Raw genomic sequence first — 11408 nt, 5'->3', positions numbered from 1 at the left:
CCGTTCGGGGTTCGTGGCTACCCCTTCCAATAAGTACGTTTCTTGGGGATGAAACTTATATTCTCATCCTTGTAGAGATATAACAGTGTCTTAACTGCTAGACCAACACTTTATTGGTAAAGATGGGTCTATTATGAATGTAGATAAACATAACTGTAGAATATCAAGACGAATCATACCCAGAAAAAAAATAATTAAAAAGAGAACAAATTTAATAGTGCTGAGCTTTCACGATATAGATTAAAAAGATTCACGTAGTCATATTCATCGAGGATGAGAAGGGTGTAATTTGGCACTACATACTCTATATTCTGTAGTAAATAATTAATGAGAAATAATTACACGAACTTGGTCTGTTATTTAAAATCATGGACCACACTAATTAAATCTTTATATATCAATAAATTCTCTATAGGGAAAAATAGAAAATAATGAAAGAGTGACATATATGACTAGATTTTTCTTTATATAGTTTTTATTTATATATATCAATGGACTGGAGTAGTTGTAATTGAATGAATGAGGTATATAATTTCAATGATCCGAGTTTGATTATTACCTGGATTCATTAACTTGTTTATTAAATGAATTAAATATGAATTTATCTTGATCCGATCCGCTAATAATCTATTTTAAAATTAATACTAATATTATTTTTAATAAATATAATATTCTTAAAAAGTATATACAAAAAATATGGCACTAGGTTTAGATTTATGATTTATTTACTTGAAATTAAGGCTAAATAAAGTTGTGCACTTTTGTTCCTTTTATTTTCTACGTTGACAACTCATCTTTCAAACAATCACATAATAATTCTTTATTCATTTTTTTCAAGTCTCAAATCAATTTTGTGAAAAATCGTATAAACATAGATGGAAAAATTAACGAGTTGGTTCTAGTATTATTGCTCTTCTGTTTCTAATATATAATTACTTCTTGATTTAATCTGAATTTTTGTTCATTTCAAACTTGTTCTTTGTAAAATATTATATATTTAATATCTTCGTAATTAATTACCCCACTGTAACTAATTTATAAGAATATTTCATCATGTTTGGTTAAGACCCTCTTTCAATTTCAATGATTAAGAGAAAATTTCATCACAGTAATTAACACCGTTTTAATTACAATAAATAGGTGTGATCCAGAAGAAGGCAATCGAGTAGCTTTGAAACCTCTTTTCTACATAAATAATGTGAGGTTAGCTGTATTAGACTTGGAAAGGGTGATAGGCAGAGAGCAGAGTGGTTATTCACATTGAAAAAAATTATTATAAACAGTGTTTATATTTTTAAAAAAATTCTTACAAGGTGCTATTGGAAACACAACATAAACAATGTTTTATAAAAAAATATTATTTTTTTTGATTAAAATTATATTTTTGAATTGTTTTAATATGTATATTAGTGTCAAGAATATATAATTTTTAAAAAATAAAAAATATTATTTTAATATATTTTCAAATAAAAAATACTTTAAAAACAATTGTTATTATATTCTCAATCACCCTCTATATACTTACAAACTAATGATTTTATTGTTAAGATTTTTTTATTATCGAATTTAAAATTGAAAAAACATCTTGACCAAATAGATTTGAAATGATAAAAACTTGTTTATTATCTATTTTATTTATTAATAAACAGATCATATTTGAATCTATTATGATTTGATTTGAATTGAGATTGTCTTCACACGTTAAATCATAATTGTCAGATTTGATGATCAAAGCATTCAATCTTTGATATGTGCATGCGTGTTTTCTTAATTTTGTTTTTGAGAAGTGATCATGTAACATTTCAAGCATTATTTTATTTTGTAATCACCACCAAGAATATGCCCTAATTAAGCTTTTATTTTTTTCTCAATTAATATATGTATGTATGTATATGTATAGTTAGGTACACCGGAATTAATCCAAGGCCTTGTAGACCATGGAATGCTGATCGACTAATTCTATATAATAGAATAATCTCCATTGCTAGTGCGGATTCTTAGCAAGTTGCTAAATTATACCGAGATTTGAAGTAATTAAATAATTAATCCACAGTTTTATTTCATGAAAGAATTAATCCACAGTTTCTGTTAATACTACCTTAGAACACAATATTATATTGCCATGTATGGTTAATCTTTACAGGGAAGCAGTACTTGAAAGATCGGAGAAGATGGGGTGCGTGTTGCTATATACCATGCTTGAAACTTGACGAGTCCTTTATTCCACACTTCTTCTTCTTCTTCTTCTTTGTTGCTTTTTCTCTACTGATTTCACTCAGCAATGGCCTGTAATCACCACTAAGACTCATCTCGAGTAGTTCCGGTAGGTTCCCCACCCCACTCCTAAATTCTTATAATTTAATTATACTTTTTGATTTTGCAAGATATAAAATTTATTTCTGTGAGGGTATTTTCCTCACATTGATTAGTTCATATGAACACGGGAATCTTATTTGTTTAATCTTTACCAAGGTATTTTTGATTGAAAATAAATCTGATCTTTTTGGCCTGATCTGTCTTGATGGTGCAATTTATTTCTTTGATTGTCTGTTGTGTATGGTTTTTTAATGGGAGTTGTCTGTTTATTTCTAAAAGGATTTTGCTATTCAGCCAATTATGTGGTTTGTTTTTCATTGTTAGTTCTTGGATTTTCGTTTTATTTTTTTAATTTAAATATGTTATTGCACTTTAATTCTTATTCAGAAAACGTTTCCTGAAAAAAACAGGAGAAAGAAATTAAAATATATTTTGGCCTTTCTTCTTTTTCTTCTTCTTCTTCTTCATGCCCGGACAGCTGATGGTGAAAACACCGCCCCGTGCTTCTTAGTTTCTTGCTTGCTCATAGTTACGAACTGAAAATCTTCAACCTTTGAAGGAGGAATTAATTTCATTGATATTTTATTACATCCCTATCCATATTTGTACGTAAAAGTAATTAGAAGATGATCATCTCATTTAATTAGTGAGATCGAAACCTACCATTGGATACAGACAGATTAGTCATCATCTGCAACAGTGGTTTTGATTACAGAATCTTGCTTAATTATATAATTAGGACAATTTAAATACTAGCTAGAGAAAATATAGCAAGACGTTATGCATATGAGACATTGCTCAAAAAATGACCTGGAGGATTGAAACAGAGAAATTCTACTTATAAGAATCGACTAGCACATACCTAATTAATATTCAATGAATCTCCCATATAATAACACAAGTGACATTAAATATTTAGACTGCCAGGTAAATCGATATGATTGGAGGCAAAACTACAATATTAAATATATATTGGATGAAAGCTTAAATGGGATAGATGATATAATAAAAATAATATATAATATTGTTTTTTACTATCATGGATGGCATGAATTCCTCCTGCCTGTCACATAAGAATCTCTCTAGCCACCGTGTATTGGCTAGCATTAATTCCTTTCTAATTTCTAGGTCAATAAAAGTCTCATATCTAAGAGTAAATTTACTATACATGAATCATTAATTTTGATTTACAAATATTTATTTGTGTTACAATAAATATCATTCAACACATGGTGGCCTAAAAGATATAGAGTGCTTTGTGTGTTCAAGAGGAATTTCTGCTGCCATGGATGATAGAAAATTATAGTTTAAATAAAAATCAAAATAGAATGAAGGGAAAAGCAAAACTATTATGACTTTAGAGGACTGCTATTTTTTCTTCCTGAAAATTAACCTCAAATTAATGAGTTTCATCCTAAATTTAAAATTTGAAAATCTTAGGGAGCTATCCGAAAACCACTAAAAATTCAGGGTATGTTTCGGACTTGCCATGCAAAACATAACGAGGGTCCATCCCTCAATATGTCATTTATGTTTTTCCTCCACCATCGAAATTGGATTAATAATCAAGAACCATATTAAAAGAAATTAAATGAGAGAGAAAGTTGACAGTCATAACGATTTCAATCACTAAAACAATTATTTTTTGTGTTAAATAATTTTATATAATGAGGAGAATTTAAACTAGGTTTTTTATTTATCTTGAAAATATCTACAAAAAATTGATATGAGATTGAGAAGATTTTGAGTTTTGGATTGATTTTTTTATATTTTTGAAGGTTTATAAATTGGTTTAACACAAGACTTCTAGGTATTTTGGGTAAAACAATAGGTTTATTTATCAAAAAATCTAGGATCTCGTTTTTCCAACCACAAAAGTGGCTGAATTCTGGGAATTTTCAAATGATTGGTCATCTACTGATGTAGGCGACACATTTATTTTTTAAAAAAAATTATTGAGGCACCATTAATTTTTAAAAAATATTAAGGCCACGCTTGGGTCGTTGCTTGATGGGTTAGGCGCTAGGCCTAGCTTACTAGGCCTAGAAGCGCCTGACCTAATTGTTTTCTTTAAAAAAATGATTTTTTTAATTAATGTCTTATTTAGTATGTATTTTTTTAAATTATTTTTTTATATGATTTAATTAATATCACTTTTCTGTGATTTTTTTCTTTTATTTAGCCTTTTTAGGTTTAGATTATTTTTTTTAATGATATTGGGTTTGTTTAATTTTTAAAGAGGTTGATATGATTCATCTGTGATTTTTTTAAAATTTTATATTGATTAAATTTTTTTTTTTAATATTGATTTTTTTATAAAATCTTTAATATGTGCAGCCTTACATAATATTTATGTTTTATATTTTATTCAATAAATTTTATGTGTGAATCAGTTTATATTAATAATTTATTTTGATAAACAAATTCATTAAACACAACCGGGTAAATTACCGGTGTTGCAATATTAAATATCTTGATTTATATTTGCCTCTTAGTTTTTTTAGTTTTTTTTATTTCTTTACACAATGGCTCTTGATTTGTTTAGTTAGATGCATGCATAAGTTTTTTAATTTACACCTAGGACTTTTTGATGTAAAAATTGACATTGAAAAATTTTGCATGATCAATTTTTTTATTATGTTTTAATGTTTTAGATTTGATCCTTATTCTTATGATTTTTTATTTTTTTCCTTGATCTTTTTATAAGAGTTTCATTGTTTTTTATTTTATTTTATTTTGGTCTTCATTCTTTTGATTTATATCATTTTGTTAATGTTTTTATTCTTTTCAATTTAACTCTCAAATTAAAAATTAGTCTTTTGTTAATGTTGAATTACCCTTTAATTTATTTTATCTTTTTTTTTATGATTTTAACCCTCATTCTTTTATTGCTATTTTTTATTTTTATTTTTTTTGTTGCCTTATATTTTTATCATATTATATCAAATCAATCAAGATTTAACCCGGTTATTGAATTTCTTTTATTTCTTTAGAAACATAAACGTTTCCTAAATTTTTTTATTTCTGATTAAAATTATTTTGGTATAGTTGCGGTGTCGCGCATGCCACCAATTTAGTATATATATAGGTCAATAACAATTGACACATCCCTTTTGATCTAATATATACATTGTTAATTTTAGAAATAAATGGATTTAAGTAAAAAAGAAACTTTTATAAAGCAATAGAAGCAAGTGACAAGCTAGCTAGCTAGTTCATGAGCTTGTTTAATCCACCGAAAGAATCCCAAAGTTTATTTTTTTTTGGTTTTTTTTATTAGCCATAATAAGTTCATTAAAGCACCATTGGACCAAAGAGCCAAATGGAGAAGACTCCGAAGAGTCCTCTCTGCCTCTCATGTCCTTCTTTCCTTCGCTTGGGGACTAAGAAGAGATACAAAGGTGAACTACACCAGCAAAGTGCAGCAAAAAGTTGAAAAGAAGAAGAAGCCATATAACGATTGGAAGTGGCCAACAATCGAAACCAATTATAGATTTAGATATTTTGAATGAAACCTCGATTTAATTAATATAATTTTACAATTTGTAACAAAATTAAGAATAAATCATCACAGTAATCGGAATTTAATTACAAGTGAGCTTATATATAACTTGGAATTTTGAAAAGATATTGATTTTCCATGGCAGTAGCGCATATACATGTATAAACGGGAGTTTCTTCGTACATATACGGTAAGTTGATTCTTGGAAAGGGAGTGACCTTCATTCTATAATATAGACTATAGAGGATCGAGAGCTATACTTTGTTTTGTTTGGTCACATGGATTCTCTGCCAGAGACAACTCCTGACATCTTGCTGTTTCCTTGCCAGCTTGCTTTAATTAATCTAACCTATTTTGCCTACTGATCTCTCTTTAGACTCTTGTTTATGTCAAATGGTTCTTTATGAAAACAAAAATAAAAATGAAAGCAGTATAGGCTCTGGAAATTAATTTAATTAACCATGCATTGCTCCTAGTGAAATGAACAAAGTCACAGCTTGCAAGCCCATGGCCACCGGTAATAATACTTTCGTTTCCCTGTAGCTTCTTCATGGATTCACCTTTTCTTTTTTTCTTATGGAAGTCTTTAATTATGGATTCACTTGGTATATATGTTCAGTAGTTTTGTTTTTATTTCTTTTTCTAAATTTTTTATATAAATAATCTATGAATACATTATTTCTAAGAAATATAGAAAAAGAATACACCGAACACAATTTTTTTAATGGAATAAGTATATTGGTCAAAATTTTAAAAATGAAGAGACAAATCTTTCAATAATCAGAAAGATTTCAAAAGATTTGCACCTCATAAACAATTTTTCTCTCTTCGTGTAATATTAAATACTCGTGGGAAAAAAAATAAAAGAAAAAAAGAGAACCTGATCTATATATATCTCTTCATCACAACATTCAACTATCCTCCAAGGCAAGTTGCTGTAGGGAAATTATTAATAGTGCAAGTTGGTAAACTAGATATCAAGCTGTTAACATTTACTTAGGGTTGATGGGTCTAAGATTCTTTAGGTAAGTCTCAAGTTCAATTTAGAAATAAATCGAATAAAGAACAATATATATAATTAATCAGTGTCCGTACTAGTTGATCCCATTTTTATATGCTCCGGCCCTCCTAAAATTCAAGTTAATATTCAGTCCTTCTAGTCTTACAATATTTATATATATATATATATATATATCCCTGAAAACTATAAATGGCTCCTTCGAAATATCTGTATAAAAGATGAGTTTATTATAGTAAATAAGAAATTAATTATTATTCATAATAAATAGTTCGTCATGTGATCGAGCACATGTGTGTAGCTGTTTCTACGAGGAAGCTTTTGTTTTCATTTAAACAATTATAATGTGTCCTAATTTGAAGGTTTTAAAATGCTTCACTAATTAGGCAAATGAAATCTTGCTTCTACTACTCATTTAGAAAGTATCTATTTGGGTAGCATTTATTTCTAGTACTCATTATTGGCAATGTTTTGTATTTTTTTACCAATAATAAATACATTTTTTGGGTTAAAGCAAGAGCACAAGAGAATATTAATTAAATCTCTTTAGTGATTATTAAATGAAAAAAGAGAGAATAATAATAAAAATTTATCATAATTGAAATTTAATACAGCAATATTGGAGGAAGCAAATTAAGTCTCTTTAGTGTGGATAAATTAATAAAGTATGATAAGAATTAATTAATAATGAATCTATGGAAAAAAAGTGGAGAAAACCACAAGTACCCACAACTTAAAAATTAGCCTTTCTAATATTTACTTTAAATGCTGATTAATTAGAATCTTAATAATATTCCCATGAAAATAAGAAATAAATTAAATGATCTCCGTCATGAATTAAAACGGATTATTGATGTAATAATAATAATAATAATAATAATAATAAAACGTATTCATGTATATTTTTATTAGCTTTCCAAATAATCTTAAATTCCTAAATAGTTGGTGTGCGTTAACTTGATACAGGGCACTCAATTCAGCTTAAAACGAAGCTGAAAATTAAAAAAAAAAAAAACAATTCAACGTTTTTGGATCAATGAAATGTAAAGGAATAAAGGATAATATAAATATAGAACAAAAAGGGATAATAGAAATAATAGTTGTGTTCTATTATCACCTCAATTCAAGAAGGGCAAATCTTTGCATATCTTAATTTAGCAATTTTTTAACTTAGAAAAAAAGGACAATTAAAATCCAAAAACAAAATCGAAAACACCAAATTTTTCCAGTAAACGAAGACTTCAAACATCATATATATTAGTGTGGGGAAGAGAATCATATCTGAAGCAAAACATACAAAATCTGTCATGCCACTTGGTGTTGAAAATGCATATTCGTAAACCATGCCCGACGAATTTTTTCCTTTTAAAAGAAAGTGTACTGTGCGACCCTCCCTCATAAATGAAAGAGAGCCACAAACTCAATGTTCTTTGAAATTATTGGTCTGTTGAGATTGAACAAAATAAGCTTAAAATGACTCTTGAGCCTTTCAAGGTTTTTGTTTTGTCCTTGTGTTCTCTTTTGTTCACTTGAGGCCTTGATTTCTCAGTTTGTTATCAAGTATTTCATCTGAAGGAAACCTCTTGATTCGATATTATTGTCAGTCTCTAGATCTTTTGTTACTGTAGAGGGTGTGTGTGTGTGTGAGAGAGAGAGAGAGAGAAGGGATGGCATTAGAAACTGTTGTATTCCAACAAGATCCCTATAGTACTTTAGGACTAGGTGCAACATGGATCCATGGCTTTGACCTTGAAGGAGAAAAGGCTAATTACCATGAAACCCTAGACACAACAATCAGCATTGAATCTGATTTCCATTCAAATAGTAACTGGAACATCAATAACTCTTCCTCCCAAGAGATCAACTGTGCCTGTAATGGCGGGCTCTTCACCGGAGGTAATGCTGCTGGGGGCCGGCGAAAGAGAAGGCGTCGTCGAAGCATCAAAGATGAGGCAGAAGTTGCGCATCAAAGGATGACTCACATTAATGTTGAACGCAATCGGAGGAAGCAAATGAATGAATATCTTGCTGTTATTCGATCCATGTTGCCTCCCTCTTATGTTCAAAGGGTAAGAATGCTTTTGCTTATTTCTTTCCTCCTTTTATTATTGAAAAGATTGAATTCCTGTTAAAAAATATATATATATTAAGAGAAATTCTGATCCACTTCACTTTGTCGGATAAACTCTTAAAGCATTAAGCTGCTATACATGGCACCTTGTTTTAGGTTAAAGCTTGTACTTGCATTCACAAAAATGACATTTTGGGGAATTGTTTACAGCCACTAAAACCTTCTGTGAGAAAACACTTTCTCAATCCATCTCATTATTGAGAAACAATTAGGCCTCGAGTGGCCTGCCCGTGAATGCTTGGTAGCTTTTTTTCTTTCTTTCTTTCCTGAAAGTTCTCTCTCTTGAAAAAAGCGATTGCACCTAATGCTTACAAGAGATTTAAACCTCTCCGCTACCAACCGATGAAGAATATCGGTGCCATCATCAACCTTCTGGGGGTTATTATTATGTCTTCATTTTATTTCATGGAGCACTATGATTGATTTTTTTTTTATTGGTGCAGGCAGATCAAGCATCAATCGTAGGGGGAGCCATTAACTTTGTGAAGGAACTAGAGAAACTTCTCCAATCTCTTGAAGCCCATAAGCAAATCAAGAAAGTAATATCTGCTACGGGCTCCGATTTCTCTTCTCCCTTTTCGGATTTTTTCACCTTCCCTCAGTATTCAACTGCGAGCTCGAGGAATAAACATAGCAACAACTCATCATCAAGTACCGAATCAATATTTGCTGATCAGAAGCGAGATCAGAAGCGATCAATAGCCATTGCGGATGTTGAAGTAACAATGATAGAAAGCCATGCAAACCTCAAAATACAATCTAGAAAACACCCGAAACAGCTCTTGAAGATGGTGACTGGATTGCATTCTCTTGGCCTTCATATTCTTCATCTAAATGTCACAACTGTTGATCAGATGGCGCTCTATTCTTTTAGTGTTAAGGTTAGTACTAATCTTTATTTTTTTTCCTTCTTTGATACTTAAATTGATTTCTGAGTTTATCTGATAAAAATATTTAAAGGAAGTTTTACACTTTAATCTCTACTTTTACGACTACTGTATTCGATCCAATTGAAATTAAATGATGCCAAATGATCTTTTTAGCTGAATATTAATTTGCATATAATATTTTTCTTCCTCTCTTGAATAAATTAAAATTTCGTGAACTAAATGAATATCAAAACTTGTGCTTGATTTTGGGGCAGGTTGAAGATGAGTGTAAATTGACTTCAGTTGATGAGATTGCAGCAGCTGTGCATGAGATGGTGGGTAGGATCCAAGAGGATGCTACTTCCAATTGTATGCCTAGTGTTGAATAGACTGAGTTTTTCCTTTCATGAATATGATCTTAAATCAACAATGAACTGTAATGTTGTTTTCCACACTTGAGTAGCAAGTTGGTGGAACTTAGCTTGTAGGCATTACCCTTTTTAGGGAGGTTATGTTCTCTAGGAACTTCGTGTACTACGAAATGTTTAGATGTGGATCTCCTTGTTTTGATTTATCTTTGGGAAGCGAAATTATTTCACAGGGGCTGCTACAATGCCTATACTCTCTCTCCCTCTCTCCCTCTCTTTCTTAGCCGGCCGTTTTGCTTTGTCTTCAACTCCGGCGGTGGGCGGATTGGCACTGGCATTGCGGGTTTCTCCAAAACTTAAGCATTCTAGACTCATCCTTAATTCGAATGCCATACAAGATTATAAGTTGAACAGAAGAAGCCTTTATTTTTTATGGATTGTACGGGGCTTGGGGTGGGGTGGTTGCTTAAAAAGAGAATACAAACAACAAGAAAAGGTTGAGATTCAAAGTGGAAAAAAAAAAAAAAAAACCCAGGTCCAAGGATGCATCATTGTTGGTCTCAGACTCTGCTCAAAAGTTGTCATGATAGCGCACCTTGCTTTCTCTCATATTTTTGAGTGTTTCCGTCCAACTTTTATTGCGAAGCTGTGATAGTTTTGCTTTTCCTTTTGACAGATATCGACTGATCTCAGACTCCAGTTCCACCTGCCATATATCGGACAAATGTTGGAGATTCTTAGGAGAACAGTATAGATGTGTGAATGAAGTATGGACCAATTTCTATCTCTGTCAAGGAGACATTAGTTCAGTAATAAAGGACTGAGAATGGATATGATCTAAATTACATTGTCCGCATCTCTTCGTAGTTCAAACTTAAAATCATTACACAGCAGCTAGTCTTGTTTCTGATATTGGCATATTTGTCATCATTTTGCTGCAGTGATGTTGTTTCTTGGTCTTTTGCCAGGGATGGACCCTTCCCGACCTGCTCTGTACTCTCCCTCTATTTTTCCTCTTTTAACTATTGATACCCATTTTGTTTTTTCTTCTGAATCTAATTTCAAGGTATTAATATATAAATATTTTTATAGTTTTAATATATAATTATTAAAAATTAAAAATAAATATCGATTTTCAATTAGAAAACTTTTCTACCCGTACACTAGTACCAGTAACTTATAAAAAAATGCTCTAGGTGGCAAA

The 11408-nt window shown here is 30.3% G+C and overlaps 1 protein-coding gene across 1 annotated transcript; it reads left to right on the top strand.

Annotated features, from left to right (window-relative positions):
* Positions 1-8120: 8120 nt before the first annotated feature.
* On the top strand, positions 8121-10436 carry LOC7490193 (transcription factor bHLH94). Its single transcript, XM_052454382.1, has 3 exons — positions 8121-8905; positions 9411-9848; positions 10112-10436. The coding sequence occupies exons 1-3, from the start codon at positions 8504-8506 to the stop codon at positions 10223-10225; spliced, it is 954 nt and encodes a 317-aa protein (XP_052310342.1). The 5' UTR covers positions 8121-8503; the 3' UTR covers positions 10226-10436.
* The last annotated feature ends 972 nt before the right edge of the window (positions 10437-11408 follow it).

This window comes from Populus trichocarpa, chromosome 7 (assembly GCF_000002775.5).
Source record: "Populus trichocarpa isolate Nisqually-1 chromosome 7, P.trichocarpa_v4.1, whole genome shotgun sequence".
NCBI classification, from domain to species: Eukaryota; Viridiplantae; Streptophyta; class Magnoliopsida; order Malpighiales; family Salicaceae; genus Populus; species Populus trichocarpa.
Note: the sequence above shows the minus strand (reverse complement) of the source record. Positions and strands in the feature narration are given on the sequence as shown.